The sequence below is a fragment of the Anneissia japonica genome, unplaced genomic scaffold, assembly GCF_011630105.1.
Source record: "Anneissia japonica isolate Jap-2015-1 unplaced genomic scaffold, ASM1163010v1 scaffold287834_len5846547_cov211, whole genome shotgun sequence".
In the NCBI taxonomy this organism is placed as follows: domain Eukaryota; kingdom Metazoa; phylum Echinodermata; class Crinoidea; order Comatulida; family Comatulidae; genus Anneissia; species Anneissia japonica.
Window position 1 is genome coordinate 1,008,518 of NW_022704992.1, and position 18,083 is coordinate 1,026,600.

An 18,083-nucleotide genomic window follows, 5' to 3' on the forward strand; every position below is an offset into this window, starting at 1 on the left:
TATATATATATTATATATAATATATATATATATTATATATATATTATATATATATATATATGGTAATTCATACAGCATTTTATTAATTCTTTGCTGAAATAAAAGCGTATTTTACGTTACATTTTATACATAGAAGAAATTAAGCCTATAGCCTACTTGCATACAGCTATTGTCTATCTGCGGAAAAATTATTAATCTTTGGATAAAATTTGCTTTACTTCAAACAAGATTGCTAACCAAATATGACACAGGTGCACAATTATGTTCGTTGCTAAGATACCAGCAAAGGGTTACAAATATCTCGAACAGCCATTCTCTTGATAAATAAAACAAAGGCTCGTAAAATGTGCTGTAAATAAGTAGGAAAATTTAGCTTACTACGCACACTTTCTGTATGAAACCAACGATATTATAATATACAATCGGTCTTATGACTCCAACCATCACTCAGCACTGATGGATACAATACAAATGAATATGCGTACCAAGGAGGGAACGTGCTTGGGTCTAATGTACCATTAAAACGTCACTGTCGATCGTCATAAAATACTGTAGTAATATTAACACACCCACAGAGACCATGCCGATATTTTACCTGATTTAGAGAGCACATTCAAATAAAACGACAGTCACTAACCTTCAGCAGTCATAATGGATATATTATCATAAGAATACGAAATGTGCGTGCAGTACCGCGCCCAGTATTTGCGTCTTCCTTTAAAATCTTACGATCACATCTACAAACTCAGATAATCTGCCTAATATATGCAGCTTTTCTTCATCAGCGGCTTTCACTAGCTCATGGATTCTTTACGACCCAACGTAATTAACAAGAGTAGGCCTAATTGATCAAGAGTATAGCACGGTGGTTGAGCGCGACACCTCGTCTGCCTTCCCAGTTTCATCTAACAGATTGAAATAAGGAAGTTGTTTGCACGAACAGGAAGGAAATAGTCATGAACTGGAAGATCAATGATTTAGCAGGCTACCAGTAACAATTTATTTGTATCTACCCCTTTGAAGCTAATGTTTCACATAATTATTATTTGTGTGATAAATTTGGACTGTCTGGATTCGTTCTTAAGATTGTCTTGAAATCTAAACAATTAGTTGATTCGGAATAACGGACCTGTTCTGGTTCTGTTGGGTAAAGCTGCGACCTCCTTAAACACCTTTGTGATCGTTCGACGTTATTGCGCCTTGGCCTGTGTCACCTGGTATGTAAATTACAACGGACATCACAACGACGTAGCAATTATTGACATGATGCAATAGGATCTGCGCAGATAATGCTAGTTAAAACTAAAGATCAATATATTACCTTGTATATTTCATTTTAAGTTAGTTATTATGAAAATTAAGAGTTTTCCTCGCGTATTAACTAATGTATACGTTTCTGTAGTGTCAGTATTTTCAATTAAAACATTCCTCTGTAAATTTTAATTGAGCAATTCGATTTTTGATTGATTTTTCGGGATTTTTACAGACAAACCAGACGATATCTAAGTGCGATCATTCATTTTCCCCTGAAAATACAATATTTACAATTAATAATTGTACGACTTACTTTAGTTTGTGTATACAATACAGTGTTTAGAATGGAACAGTTGTGTAGGCCTTTTGAAATGGAGGTCGAATGTCCCATCGACATAAACAACTTATTTGCAATTTTAGGCCTACAGTCAATTATATACCAAATCATAACAACTTAGTGCGAGTATTAATCGGAAAAAAGTGTTCATTGTGCTGCTGATTGCACTTAGTTTTTGATGAGAGTATGAAAAAATTCTAATGATTTCAGTGAGGCTCGTCACTCACTACGACAGAGGGCGCCATGAGACAATTGTCAAGTTAATGGTTAATGAAGCCATTTTTAAAAAATTTAAAGAGTTTTATTATTTTATGTTTTCATGTGGAGCTGTCACAGTTATTTGGTTTCTTGCAGTCTTTTACTGTAAAAATAAACACAGATATCTAACAATGCAACAAAGAAGGATTTTCCAAATTCAATCAGGTTTTATTTTGTGTTGTTTTATAAAGTGTAATGTGTTACATCATTTCTGATGATGACATAATTAATGCCAAAATATTGAATTGATGGCGCGTATTTCAATACTTGGAGTATGCATTATACTTTATTATAATGTGTTGTATTTAAAAAAAAAACTGTCTCAATCAGGTAAGTTAAAACACCATTAAGATTGGAGTATGCATTATACTTTCTTATAATGTGTTGTATTTAAAAAAAAACTCTCTCACAGATAAGTTAAAACACCATTAAGATCATAAAGCAGGCCAAACCATGGGGTGAAATTTGATTAACCAAAAAACTTGCATGTATGGAAGCCTGGAAAGATATGTGGAAAAATACGACAATAAAGTAGTTAGTTGAGAACTGTAGACCAAAAACACATGAACCTAATCACTGCTATTATTTGATCTACCTGTAGTGATTATTTTTATTGAAATTGGATTTACTTTTTGGCAAAAACTGTTGAAATACAAAGAATAAATAGGTTGTTGCACTCTTTAATTACTGTTGTTGAAAGACAGCAAAATATCACATTAGCGATCCCAGTTGTTCAAACCAGAAATAACGTTCATTATTTTCTTATTTCACAACCAAGATTTCAGACATATCTCATGTAAATATTCAAATCTATTTTAAAAAGCCTTCACTAATTTCAACTTGGATTTTAAGGTTCATCATTTTTTCCCTCTAGAAAGTGGAATCGAGCATGTGACATGGTTAAGGTGCCCACCTTCTAGGGTTTTGGTTCAATCCTGGTACAGGACACATGATTGGCTAAGCGGCTAAGTCAAGGCACCATAACCTTCAACTATAATATCGGCGCTGGTTCGAACGGCTCACTCGCCTATGGTTCCGGTGGTGGAACAAGTCTTCTCGGATAAGGACTTTAAACCATAGGCCCAGTTTACGCATTAGTGTACACACTCGTGTGCACTTTAAAGAACCCAGTAAATCCTTCGAGAAGAGTAGGAGGTTACCCCGGAGTACTGGTCCATTCATTCCCCCTGTTGTTTAATGGATATGCCACGTAGGATAATGATAATGTCCTTGGCGCTCGTGCCTAAAGAAATGAAATGAAAATGATCACTTGCCAAATGTTTCACCCTTATTAAACATTGTGTATACAAATTGGAATCGCCTATTATTCTGTCTCCTTCGCATAAACAAGCAAGCCAAAACCTCTCAGAATCTAACCCACCTCCAAATTCAGAATATTTGCAAGCTTTCACTACTGTATGACTGTCTCCCTGAAGCTAGCTGGCCATGAGTATCATCAGATGCAGCAAAATACAATAAGATGTGTTAAAAAAGCTTACTAAATCAGGCCTCACTGATTTTCTTTTCTTTTTTTGTTTATAGATTGTTACTCTTCCAGCATATCCTAGAAGGTAGGCTGATATTCAGGGGCCCTCTTAAATAAATTAAATTCTGTAATGTGATGCTTTTTTCATGGAAGTCTCTTTATGAGGCTTAGGGAGTGGAGCTGTATTTAGTCGTGACAAAAGTCCGGCTGTCACAGAAATTGAACCTAGGACCCTGGGATTAGAAGGCAAGCTTCTCCCAGCTTGGGAACCCTGTATTTAATATCCTTAATCAGTTTATTTCCATTATTCATCCTCCTCCTCTTCCTTGACTAGATTCCCACTTCTTGTCTGTACTCCCAGGTGCTTATTGGTCAACAATTCAAAGCTTGGTGATGATGTCACCGCCCTGTAGACATCGTTAGGCAGGATTTCTTGAGGTGGTCTGCAGTCACTGCGACACTTATAAGCTTCAGCAAGAGAGTCCCTCACCAAGTCACTCATGAACTGCTTAGCAGCCTGAAAAAAGAAACAACAAATAATCTTGTTAATTATTTATTACATTGCTGTAAAAAACATTGTAAAACAATGATGTACAGGGGCTGAGAGATGTCCGAAAGGGGCCCCAAAAGAGATAACACTTCCCAAAGGGGTCCGTGAAATAATTGTTTTCTAGACACCCAAAAAAACATTTAGAGGCGTTTTGGCTGATCAATTATTTCTTTTCTTTTTTTCTTTTAAAAATTTCCAAAGGGGGTGGGGAGGGGGCTGCCCATGCTGTAGTAAATGATGGCTTGATCTCAATTAAGATCCAGAAGTGTAAACTAATATTCATATACTTTTTCAAACAGCCAAAGAGTAAATCAAATTCATTTGGATGTTGTGAGCCAATGAGAGGCATGAGAATATGAGATGCTACAAACACTTAGACCCAGAACTAGAAGGAATAAACATCCAAGACAAAATATTTACATATAGAATCCTTCTTACATTAAAGATCATTTCTTGTGTAGCAGGAATGAACACGTCTTCAGAAGCCTCAACTTGTTTCAGTTTGATCCCAATCTGCAAAGTAGATAAGAAAACCCATTACTGTATCTATACTTACTTTACAAAATTCCACAATGTACTATATGCATACATTTAGTACACAAATATCTACATTTATATATTTTTGTTTGCACGTTAAAATTAGAATAATTAGTACTGTATAAACATTAAAAATGATACGTATCACATCACAGTAAAGCAAGAAACATATTGAAAATACACACATACCTGTTGACACATTTCTTCTATCAATATGGCGCCCTCACTAGGTGGCATATAAACCTTTGGTTTCAGAGGTTCTACGGAGGGCTCACTTTTTATTATGACATGCGATGGGCTCTTTACAGAGATGACATCAATTTCCAGATCATCACTGTCCTGGAACCCATTCTTGGATTCCTCTTGTTTACTTTCTATCTTGCTTCGTAACTCATCTGGTGACGAATATGAAGTTGATTTCAAATACCCTTCAGGAGAAAAAATAGATAGGTACTTTAAGAATTAAAATATTAGATCAAAAACAAATATAGTAATACCACAATGGTAATAATAACCAAAATTGGATGCTCAAAGCGCAGTGTCTTGAAAAAGTCCCTTTTTCAAATATATCAAAATACATCAAAATTTATTAAATATGTAACAACTCTTGTAACTACCATAAATAATATATCCTTAGTTTTTATGCTTACCAAGTTCTGACAGCCACCTTTCTTTGCACTTCTGTGTGCTATGCTCCTCTGTCTCATCTTTGCCTTCATCGCTAATAACTTTCTTCACCTCTCCACAAATATCACACCATTCTATTGCAGATGTCTTATCTGAAGGGAAAAAGAATCATTATTACAAAATAAACATCATGGTAACTATATATTAAACTATATTATATACTAGCCTTACAAAAAAGCAGTGCTTAACAGCAAAGACAATGTTGGTGATGATGGCAACAATAATTGCTGTGGTGGTACGATGATGATGATGATAACGAAAACATTATTAACATGGACAAACGTTGGCATCTGCTAGCAATGTGTTGTCTGTTTATGTTACACATCTGTTGTCAGATACTCTTTAAGGTCCATTCATAAAAACCGAGACAACTTCTCTCAGTTAACTACTTACAGACAAATATGTGTTTTCAACTGGCTATGAAGATAAAATTACTAGGAAGGTATTCGGACTGGCACAAACAAGAGATAGAAATTGCAAAACACTGAGATTACATGAGATGAGGAATAAAGAATAAGGAATGAAAGAATGAGGAATTAAAGAATGGAATCTTTAAAAACATGAAGAGAAAGAAGATAAGTGGTAAATACATGTTCAAAGTTATGAAAAGAACATTCTGATAGAAATTCTTGCCTTTAACATATGGCATGTAACCATGATTTCGACACCACACCATAATCCTTTTTGTTGTCCAAACATCTGTCAGATTGAAGGTACACTCTTTTGAATCAGAAATCAGCTTCTTGACATTCTCTTTGATTGCAACCGCCCTCTGCCATTCACACGCCTTCCTTTTGATGATGTGCCAGGAATGAAACTGTTCAACAGATGTTGCACAAAATGGAAAGATTGTTGGGTCTAAGCAAATTGAGAAGAATAAAGTAGCAGTATTATACATAAGATGATGATAATATTAAGAACATTAATGTAATAGAATAAAAAAAAAAAAAAAATAAACAAATTACTCACCACTGATTTTGTTTATCATTGGTATTCTTTTAACAACAGCCTTTACAAGATTCTCCATAGATGAAACTTCCTTGAGGTCAATACCCTTCTTAGGAGGTACTTCTACAGACTTTTCTGTGCGAACACCAAACTTAGGCTCACTTAGGACTGTTGTGCTTTGGCCTTGACTCTGATGACCCATAACATGGTGCACAACTTGCTGTGCTGAGGGTTTTGTTTCTTGTTTAACAGGTGTAATAATGAACTTCTTAAGGAAATCTTGTTTTATTCCACTTGTGTTCATGTTTGAGCTCACTCCAATGGAGGTGAAGGGCAGAGAATCTTTCTTGGAGGGGGCTGTACCAGTGCTTGGAGGAATCGCAGCAATAAGTTCTGAACCTGTTGCTAAGGCTGGTGGATTTTTAACAATGCTCTCAACTGAGTTTCCAGGTTTCAGAATTTCTTTGCCAGTAGATAAGCCACTTATTGAAGATAGGCAAGATTTTCCACCAAGTATAGTCAAGCCTTGAACTTTCACTACGTTTCCTGTTTCTTGAATTTTCTTTGCTGTTGGAAGAGATGATCTGATTACTCCGCTCTCTTTCACAACTCCAATTTGACCTGTTATGAGGGAAACACCTTTAGTTGATATGACCTTTGTAACCTGAGTATCAGCTTGGCTCAAAGTGCTTAAAGATTTAGGTGTTGCAATGACGATGCTCTGTCCAGTTGAGGGTAGCACTGACTGTCCAACAGTAACCATTGTCTTTGTTGATGTAGCTGATGGAAGCACCGCTGAAGAAACTTTCTGGGTTAGGATTGGGATATGGTGAGCTATTTTTACCTGTGTCATTCCACTGGTTCCCTGTTGACGTGAACCAGAGCTTCTCTGCATCAGAACTACACCGCCAGACTGAGTTCGAACAAGTTGCCCTTTTTGATCTGGGAGTAAGCTTACTCCTTGGCTTGCTTGCTTTGTAACAGCCTGGCCATGTATAGCACCTGTTTTAGGAGTTCTTTGGACTTGTATGAGTCCAGTGGTAGGAGTCATACTACGATGCACCGTTTGAAGTTTAGGTGCTTGTTGTTTAGAAGGACTCACCCCTTTTGTGGGAATAGATGGACTTTTTCCACGAACAAGAGTTGCTTTATTTGCTTGTGTTGGGACCTGTTGAATTTGGACAATGCTTCCAGATGGCAAAGGAGGAACAATAGATCCTTGTGGCAGTATTAACACATTACTAGGAGAGAGGAAGGGTCCTTTAGTAGCTGCACCAGTTGCCTTTTTCCCAGTTGCTCCAGGCTTTGCAAGGGCAGTTTGAGGGGTCTTGTTAGCTGGGGAGCGACTTGTTACTTTACCGACAGTAGTTTTCTGTTGTGTAGATGCTTGGGAAAACACCTGCTGTGGTATAAGTATCACCTTGCCTTGGAGATTAGGATCTGAAGATGTCGCAGTGATGTAATACTGGGTTCCAGGTGGTGGCTGTGGAATAGCAACTTGAGAACCACTTTTCTTGCTTTGAGATGTTCCCTGAACTTTCTTGACTGCTGTCACTATAGTAGGTTTTTCTGTAGTAACTAATTTTGGCTCTGAGGTTGCAATCTCAGATAGGATCTGTGCTGCGGTGGAGGTAGATGGAAGTTGAGATGATGTACCAGATGGCGTTGAAGATATTGCAATCTGTTTACCCACTTGCACACTAGCAGCTGTAACTATTGTCTTTGCAGTGGATGTGGTTGGAGAAGAATCAGTAGGAGGCGGTGAAATCTTTGCATCCATTTCCTCTTTACTTTCCTCTTCACTACTTGGCACAACCTTTCCATGTCGAATTCTGATTGCCATCTTCCCAGGGGAAGTCTCAGATGCCATATCTGCTACATTCACAGCTCCATCAGGAGCATCTTGTAATTCCTCAGAAACCTTTGTCCCTAAATTATGAGTTTCACACTTTTCTGCAACCTTTTCCAGTCGTATCCCTGATGATTGTGACATTCTTAATCCGCTGGTGATAGGTCCAAGAGGTGGCATCGTCCTTGTAGTTGAGGTAGAGTGGGAAGAGCTCAAATATTTGGAATCTTCAGAGGATACTCCCATGGTTGAGTTTGAAGAATCTGTTTCCATCGGGACAATTAAAATGTCTTTTTTCCTTTCAGGAATGACAGCAGCAAATGTTCCACTGTTACTAAGAAATTCCTTCTCTTGTTTAGGAGTCGTCGGTGCTGGATCAGACATTATAAAACTACCAATTGACTTCATTGACGATTCTAAATAAATTTCAGTATTAAGAGTGTCAACCATTTTATCAAGCGCTTCTTTTCTTGCTTTTGAAACTTTAGGACTAATAGGATGACTGACAGACCTCTGACGCATTGGGGTTGTGGCAGTACTTGGACTGGAAGTACTGGACCCAGAGATACTTAAACTTGAAATCTGAGGTTTGCTTCCTTCTCTGTAGTTGACATTTGTTATTGCTGGAGAAGCAGGTCTTGGAAAGTCATTAAATCCATTATTATCAGTTAGATATCTATCGAGTTCAACATCAACAATCTAATAAAACAAACAGCATCATTTTGTATAATATTGCTATGATCAAGATTTCTCTTTGCAATGCACATACCATTTTTTATGTGATAAAACCAAGGTATGAATTGAATAAATTTATCAAAAGCTCTAGTAAAATGCATGTACTAATGTTGCCACTAACATGTTTTATAATAGGCCTTTTTCATGCTGCGGTAGACATTTTCGATCAATGACAAACAATGCTGAGCAGTGAAGCGTAACCAACAGAAATAACATAGCATTTCGGCCATATTTTCGGAGGTCATGTTACTCAAAAAATCATATATCCTTAACGGTGGGTCGTGTCAACATATTTTTTTCTTTAAAATGTTCGCAAAGGATATATCTATGTACTGTATGAATAAAAAAAAATTGAAAATTTGTTTAGTCTGTCAAAACTTGAATGGGAAAATAGAAAACCGATTTTGAACAGTGTATGCTGCTATTATTTCAATAAGTTTTGACAGACTAAACAAACTTTAATTTTTGTGTTACTCATACAGTAGATATATTCTTTGCGAACATTTTAAAGAAAACATTATGTCAATACGACCCTCCGACTCTTTAAGTAACATGACCTCCGAAAATATAGCCGGCACGCTAAATGATATTCGGTCGAACAGTGAAATAATGGCAATGTATGTGTTAACAATACACAAAATCGTTCTTCCATTTTCCAGTTAAGTTTTGACAGACTAAACAAATTTTCAAATTTTTTTTATTCATACAGGACGTAGATATATCCTTTGCGAACATTTTAATGAAAAATTTATGTTGACACGACCCTCCGTTAAGGATTTATGATTTTTTAAGTAACATGACCTCTGAAAATATGGTCGAAACATTATGTTATTTTTATTGGTTATGCTTCACTGCCCAGCACTGTTTGTCATCGATCGAAGATGTCTACCGCAGCGTGGAAAAAGGCCTATTGTTAAAATTTACAAAAAACAGTTCATTAATTAGAAAAAGCATTATATAATTTTCAATACCAGTACTCACCGTCTCGGCTCCAAGAGTTTGTAAACCAGTGTATGTACGATCAAGCTGAAAAATTATAAAACAAAATTGCAAGTTGCATGCATTAAAAATGACGGTTGGCAATAGCAGCAATTATTTACTTATCCATGAGACAATTATATACATATTCATGAGACAAATACATATTCATGAGCAGAACTGTAAAGCATTATCTTACCTTGATTTGGTGAATAATGTCAACCTTCTTATTGCGAGGATCTACAAAGTGAAGCTGAATACGAATGGGAAATTCGCCCCACCCCCGACGAGTAAGATGAAAGGGTGGCTCCCTAGAAGAGTAAAAAAGGGGTAAAACATTTTATCTTGTGATTTTTTGTATTTTTTATTTGGTTCATTTAGGATCAAATGACATACCAGAATGATAACCACTTCAGAATCCAAAAGAATTTTGCCACTTTTGCTCACACCTTTTCTGCTTGCTCATATCTTTTTTCTGACCATTCTTGTTAATATTAAAGAATTCCCTTTCTCAAAAAAGTTATTTTATCATGCTTTTCCATTTCTCTTTTACCTGTTATAGATTCTCTGATTATTCTCTTCTATAAGGTGTTTTATAATTTCAAACATTAATATTTTATTATATTCAAATGATTATTACCATATTTGAAACATAACCTAAGAAATATTTCAATCAATCTTTCAATCAATAACTTTTTAATCAACAATCAATCAATAAAACAATCAATCAATCTTAACCAATTAATAACAAATATTCCAATTATCCTCTTCCTTACTTGACTTCTACAAGATCATTCGGTCTGTAACTTGGGTGCAAGAAAAACCAAACTTTTTTGACAAAATGATCAATGCTGGGCTCATTGGACGGTCCCCTAACATACACCATCCACTTATGAGTGGACGGGTCACTCTCCTCTCTCTGGTCAGCAGATATATACCTATCGGTCAAAAAAACTTAATCAGTAAAATTATAAACACTATTTTTATTTCAAATATATCAATATCATTCAATGGCAGCTGAAGTTGAATTGCAGAAATAATTTTAAGAAGCTCACATTATAAAAGAATTCCAACATCAATTTACACAAGAAAAAATATTTATAGTTATTTCCACCTATCCAATAGTTATTGTACTTAAATATATATTTAAATGTATATGTTTAACAAGTTGTGTATTTCATTCAACAGAAAAATGTTGAAATACACTTATTTACACAAATCATCATGATAATAACATATTTATATACAAATAAATATATGTAAAAGTACTTACTTTGACACGTTACCAACAATGATTCTCTTTCTAACATCGTAACGAAAGCCTTCACGTTGAGGGGGTACCCGGCTTGTGTTTCCTGGGTCCTCCAACTGTTAATAGACAGAAAAAATATTAGATTGCAGAAAATATAAATATAAGAATTATGAAATGTGTGTATACAACAGATGTTGGGAATTCATCAATGTGTCTGGTCATAACTTTAACTGGTCAGCATGTTTGTCATGGTATATATTAGGACTTAGGCTACATATTTTGTTTTTGTCATAGCCAATTACACTTCGGAGGCACAGGATGTTTGCATTTCAACAGGTATAGCATGGATGATTCTGAATAACACCTTATGTGACTGCAACAATAAATAACATTTGTATAATTACTATTTTAAGTATTTTAAACATGTATACCTTTTCCGAGTCTTGTGTTGGCTCATCAACGGTCATCTCATTGTTTTTGTCTTCGACTTGGCTCAATATTTCCGAATCGGGTGTGCATCGTTCTTTCTCATTGGCTGTCTTTTTATCGTTGTCAATCTGCTGTGATGACAGTGCAGCTTTTTGTTGTTTCATGACTCTCCTAATGGCTGGATGATTCACATCAACTTTTGATGGCTTAGTTTTCTGTGATTAAATAGTCAAACCTTTGTAGTAGGACTTCAAAATACACATGAAGCACAAGATTTATGGAGCCATAGACTGGCGGTTATGATACCTACCTGGGTACTGTGTTTAAGTTCTGTGAATTTACAACTAAAAACAACTTTAACCCTCATAACAAGTCTCAGTTTATGGAGAGCATTAATTAGTTACCAATACTTACCACTCAACTTGTATTTTATACAAAAAAAATATTCATAAATACTGATATTCATTTAAAAATTGTGTTTAATGTATGCACACTATATTCAACTTTTCAATTCAATTCAAATTTATTTGAGCATAATTCAACACATTACAAATAACAAAACAATGAACAATAAAATACTGTAATTTAGTAAAACATTTACAGCTCAGGATAACCCAAAAAAACCGAATCAGTTTATTTCCGTTGGGGTCCCTTAAATTAAAAAAATTACATAAAAGTTGGTTAAAAACTAAAACAAACATTAAAATTTATTTAAACCTTTAAAATTACTAATGAAAGTAAAACTAATAAAAGAAATAAAACCCATTAAACCTTAAAAGTATGTAAAAATGAACTAACCTCAGAGTGTGAATTACTTTTAATGTTGCCATAGTAACTCGCCACAACACAAGCTCGTAGTTTATCTAGCATCACTCGAACTTGGTGGATTCTCTGAAAATGCATCAAATAATGAAATTTTCTTTTTTCACCAAAATTGGTCAACAATTAGGGGTAGGCTTATTCATGGGAAATTTATAATTTTATATAAAAAACTAAGAAAATTTAATGAGACTTTATAGGTTCATAAGGCTTGCATGTAGTAAGGGACATACCTGTATTGGGGGTTTATTCTACAAACCTTCTCACCAGGTTTACTTACTTCATCTATTAGTTCAATCTCTTTTTCCCTCTGCTTTCCTTCAATTGCAAACTTCTTTTTAATTATTGCTTCTATCTTCTTAACAGTCATTTCCCGTGCAGCTAAGGAAAAAACAAAAAATTCAGAAGAAATACATACATACATATATATGTATGTCTCTTATACACATCTAGATGTGTATAAGAGACAGTACTAAATAATATATAAACATTATAAAAGAGTAAACAAATATGCCTAATAAGAGAAATAATGCAAGTAAGCTACATTTTGCTGTGCAGCTACTCTATCCAAACAAAAGAGATGGCTTATTATATATGGTATGGTAAAACTAAAGTTCAAGATAATATTTACCATCTTCCTCCTTTGTTCTGGGTTTCTTGCTTGGGGAAATGGTAGGGGCATCTTCATAATCTGGGTCTTGGTCAGTTTCAAGCTTCCTCTTTGTTGTAACCCCTGGTCTCATTGTTGTAAATTCTTCAAATCAACAACAAATCTTAGAATCTACACAGGCTACAAACAACACAACAATTTTATCATAATCATATTCATTATAAACAAAAACTATCTAGTTCTTGTACGCATCTATCAATTATTGGCTACACATCTTAATTCTTATGTCTTGCATTTCACTTCCTTAAACAACCATCGGCCTAATTATTAATACAACAGGCTGGCATTTAAAACTGTTCTCACGTTTGAGATCGTGGGTGAGACACTTATCCCTGCTGCAAGCCTGCTCCAGGATTAGTAAGTAGACCCTAGGCTAGGCCTAACTAGCCTAGCCTAACTTACGAAAACGCATGTTTGCAACTCACCTTCGTATCTAATTCAGAGTATGAGGCTACCAGACAAAACAAAAATTAATCTAGTATTTTATTATACAGTATAGGTATATAGCCTAATCTATTTGTATACTTCCGGCCATGATTTTATAATTTATTATGAGTTCGGTAAAAATTCACCTCGAGTCTCACTCAGCTAGTGCATATATATGGGACGCCGTTTGGCCAATCATTAGGACGCAATTATACTCTTAATAAAGGTACTTGAGCGTTATATATTTAGTTAGTGCGCCCTCTAGTAGTCGGTAAAAGTTTAACTCCCACAGAATTAGCCTTTTGTTGTAGCATGGTTAATGGTTAATGGTTTTTAATTTATTTATTTTTGTTGTAGGCACTGCATTGGAATCACTCCTTTCTACTCTATTGTAATACCGATTCCTTACTATTAAGTGTAATAATCTTATAACTACTACAATACTTATTTTCGTCATTGAAATCAATTTTCTAGAAGCCTACGTTTTATAACATAACAGAATCATGGCCCTTTATGTATGTTCATTTAGGCCCTATTCAATTTACCCGATTGTGTGCATTGCTTCAGAAACCTATGTCCTATTTTTTGCTTTACGTGCGCGAATTTTGTTTATGATCATGCGCATTGTGTGCTCTTTCGTCAAGATGCTATCAAACGCGAGATAAAGATGATCAATACAATGGTTACTATGGTGATCAGGTGATAGTTGATGATTCATTCCTCGTGAGGCCCATTTTCAACGACTCAAGCTTGATTTTGCAAATTGCATCCAATAAAGGACAGCACTTCTGATATCATGATATCATGTGTGATAATTAAAACTGATCCCGTACAGAGAATGAGAGGTACAGCGTGTGTTCTGCTTACAGCAGACGCCCTACGGTCATCTTTGCATATTTGGAACTAAAAAATACTGTCTTTTAATTATAACATAGGCCCTATGTTTTCGCAAAAATCATCATCATCCACCAGCAGCAGCAACAACATTGTTATCATCATCAACATTATCATCAAAAATCAGTTGTAGGTATAGGCCTAACAAGATTTATATACTATTATATAATTATGTATTGCATTACAAACTGTCAACAACGTCTGGATTTTCAAAACTACTTTTAATTAATTTGCATAAACCAATAATAAAGACCAGAGTAAACAAATGAGTCACCATGTTATTCAACTTCCGATAGTAAGGCTAATTAGCAATAGTACGATTAATTTGATCAGGAAGAAAAGCGACGCGTTAAACGTTAATTTGAACTTTGGTCCTCCGTTAACAGAATGGAGAATTATTTACCTATACCTTCTATGCTGTAATAATAATAATAATAATAATAATAATAATAATAATAATAATAATAATAATAATAATAATAATAATAATAATAATAATAATAATAATAATAATAATAAGCCTCATGTCAATAAAAAAATGTTAACGACGATGATATTATAATTATGGTAATGATGATATGAGGGTGATGATGGTGAAGAGGAGGAGGGGATGATGATTAATAATGTTGATATTGATATGGTGATGAGAATAAAATAATAATAACAGCAATATGATGATGATGATGATGATAATAATAATAATAATAATAATAATAATACAATAAAATGTCCCTTCTCGTAAGTAACACATCTTTCCAGTTACAGTTTTACATTTAATACATCTAAAGTTTGTATTAATATTCATGAATTTAACCTTGGGTTTAATAATAATAATAATAATAATAATAATAATAATAATAATAATAATAATAATAATAATAATAATAATAATAATAATAATAATAATACAATAAAATGTCCCTTCTCGTAAGTAACACATCTTTCCAGTTGCAGTTTTACATTTAATACTTCTAAAGTTTGTATTAATATTCATGAATTTAACCTTGGGTTTTAAATAATTTCTCCTATACGGGCGTCTTTTTTAATTCGTCATCGCAGCGTAAATCGTTTTCGAAAAGGGCGATCGTTTGTCATCTTTGCGGTCGTCATTTATCGACATGATCATCATCAAATCTGTCATGGTCACTCTCGATTTTATCGACTGACTTATTGTTCTTTTCGAATTTATAATCACCATTGTAATATCATTCGTCATATTGCACTTTCACCAGAAAAAAAGGACATCGGAAAGCTCTTGTGGCCGGTATGGCACGCTAGGCATTCGAAGATCTACAAGTTTAGTTATCTAAAGTATTCAGTGTCTAAAGACCTCAAACGAATTCCGCCCTCTTCAAGTCACAGAAAAAATTAATAAAGATTTAGTCATACAGAAGACGCATAACAAGGAAATTTGTATGTTATTATTATGGGATATTATCGAATAGTTGAGGATTTTAGAAATGCAACTACTTATCTATTTATACTTTTTGTCTGTAATGGAATTAATAATTTATATATATAATTTGTAATACATTCTGTAGCTGAAAAAACATCATTACAATAACTTTCTATAAAAACCGAAAGGTCCACTGATTAATCTCAGATAAGAAAGTATAATACATACTCCAAGTATTGAAATACACGCCATCGTGTTGGGATTCAATATTTCGACATTAATTATGTCATCATCAGGACCTGATGATGACATAATTAATGTCGAAATATCGAATCCCAACACGATGGTGTGTATTTCAATACTTGGAGTATGTATTATACTTTCTTATAACTTTCTATATTTGCTTGTATCAGCTAAAGAAGAATAATTAATATAAGTACCGATATAACAACAAAAACACCAATAAAGTAAGTAATATAATGAAGCGGCCTCATTATATTATCGATGTTTAATGCAGTTTTCTCGTATTTTTAAAAAGAATGATTAGATAACTAAGAACAATTTGAATGATAACTGTAAACCTTTTGTAGTCAAAAAACAACGACATTCCTTTTAGTGCGCCCTCAAAATCATTCACTCTCAAAACTAATGTCATACACAGGTTAGGAACTGTGACGTTAACAGTTATTTACATGCATCATTTGAATAATATTATGTTGGAGAATGAGTCATCGAGTGAAGTCCTTAAGCATATGAGAGATAAAGATTCTTTAGCGAAAGTGAGTTGAAATGGCCGCTAGTTATGTTGAAGGCAATAAACCCAGACTACATGTAATTACCATCATCATCTAGGGCTCGAAAGATGGTTTACAGAGTAATGACTGAATTCAATGAAAGAGAGGTGTTCCTTGCGTGGGGGAATTTACATTTACGAGTTGTTTTATATTCAGTTAAGCTACAGAGGTGCTATATTATGGTTACAACATGATCCCGAATTGACGTATAGAAATGACAAATACAGAAATCAAAATACCGCATAGAATCAAAACGAAATATTGAAGATAACAACAGGAAATGGTGTCGAAAAGGGATGCATTAGATACCTATGTAGGCCTATGTATTTTGATTGAGATATTACTAAATAATTTATTCAATTCATCAACAATACGTACACTCACCAATTATAGCATAAAACCATTTAATGTTTGAAGATTAATTTTAGTCCTTCAAAAAATCCTGATGTAAACCAAATACAGTCACCTGTATGATGGTGACAACAACAACAACAATGATGATGATGATAATGAGGATGGTGATGATAACCATGGTAAGCAAAATTATAACAATAACGATTATTACTATGATAGTGACAATGATAATAAATTACATTGATAATTATAGGCATAATGATGATCTAATAATATCGTGTGCTATACAATAATATTGGCATTTATTTCGACAAAGGTGTTTCAATCACGTTGCCCGAAATTGCATAGCCCGCTCCTAATGGAACATAAATAATTTGTTAAACAAAATTTTTAAAATAATAGTTCATTACCAAATAATCACCACTTCCATATACAAATATTTTTTTCCTTTTAATAAATAAAAGTCAAATTTTCAGGAGGAGATTTCAATCATACGAGTAGTATACATGCGATTAAATGTAGCTTGTTAATTTATTCAGAGTAAAACAAAGCAACATCACACCACTTGGATTATCTGAGATTTGAAGATGCATTATTGTAACAACAGTTGATCCATACTCGTTTTTCCCGATTCTTCAAAAGTTCGCACTGTTCAAACACAATAAAATCGTAAATCTTAAAGGGCTGCTCTAATCGAAAAACCACCAACTAGATTGTAAGGCCTGTTGTAGTACAATACTCACTTTTCCAAACATAACGATAACTATGATCATCATGATAGTTATAATATTAGGAACGAAAACACTAATGATCATAAAACTTACCATGATATCCGTATGTTGTCACGGTGATTGCTTAATAATAATAATAATAATAATAATAATAATAATAATAATAATAATAATAATGATAATATTAATAATAATGATAATAATAACAACAACAACAACAACAACAACAATAATAATAATAATAATAATAATAATAAGAATAATAATAATATGGTTATTTATTTCGAATGAAAAGTTTCGAATTTATCCCATTGGATGTTGCGATGGGATTGCATCTTAGTTCGTTTCTCACTTGATAATCTATGCACATAAATCATTATTTTTTTATTACCGTCGGACAAAAGGTTCAGATAAGTACCATAAGTATCGGAAATAATCGCCACTTCCATTTACCAATGCGCAATAGCTCCTCAAAGTGGCCTACTACAGATAAGACTCGTTTCGAAAGAAAAAAACACACATGCACGCCTGACCCATCATTAACAAAGTGACCTACACATCGTTCGATTTGTTTACAGCAGCAAATGCAAACGCCAATAAAGCGACCTAAGCCCCGGTGTAAGCTCTTGCACAGTTAACAATTGAGCCGCAAGTCGAGTTGCGCGCGAATTCAATTAACAGGCGATGACTCATCATTTT

General features: G+C 34.1%; 2 protein-coding genes across 3 annotated transcripts in view; both read right to left on the reverse strand.

Annotated features, from left to right (window-relative positions):
- LOC117105038 (beta-parvin-like) overlaps positions 1-1,161 on the reverse strand; it is an 18,212-nt gene extending 17,051 nt beyond the window's left edge. Inside the window, exon 1 of one of the 2 annotated variants that reach the window (XM_033246037.1) lies at positions 1,015-1,161. Coding sequence is in view for 1 of the 2 variants with exons in the window: in XM_033246036.1 (XP_033101927.1) it covers positions 638-650 (13 nt within the window). In the remaining variant the exon portion in view is untranslated. Of the gene's footprint in view, positions 1-637; positions 918-1,014 lie in introns of those variants that run through there. The other variant, XM_033246036.1, reaches the window with a different exon arrangement.
- Positions 1,162-2,429: 1,268 nt separating this feature from the next.
- Positions 2,430-13,371, reverse strand: LOC117105037 (YEATS domain-containing protein 2-like). The gene is made up of 15 exons (XM_033246034.1): positions 13,215-13,371; positions 12,751-12,909; positions 12,400-12,500; positions 12,099-12,191; positions 11,303-11,515; positions 10,893-10,987; positions 10,396-10,557; positions 9,819-9,930; positions 9,623-9,667; positions 6,079-8,605; positions 5,743-5,967; positions 5,073-5,201; positions 4,612-4,850; positions 4,324-4,398; positions 2,430-3,852 (listed from the first exon to the last, which is right to left on the reverse strand). Exons 2-15 carry the CDS (start codon positions 12,860-12,862, stop codon positions 3,640-3,642), a joined length of 4,341 nt encoding a protein of 1,446 aa, XP_033101925.1. The 5' UTR covers positions 12,863-12,909; positions 13,215-13,371; the 3' UTR covers positions 2,430-3,639.
- Positions 13,372-18,083: the final 4,712 nt, after the last annotated feature.

Coding starts and splice junctions, on each gene's coding strand:
- LOC117105037 (XM_033246034.1), bottom strand. CDS start 12,862: ATGAGACCAGGGGTTACAACAAAGAGGAAGCTTGAAACTGACCAAGAC. Junction 10,558..10,892: donor ATTGTTGGTAACGTGTCAAA/GTAAGTACTTTT, acceptor TTTGACCGATAG/GTATATATCTGCTGACCAGA. Junction 3,853..4,323: donor CACAAGAAATGATCTTTAAT/GTAAGAAGGATT, acceptor TTCTTTTTTCAG/GCTGCTAAGCAGTTCATGAG.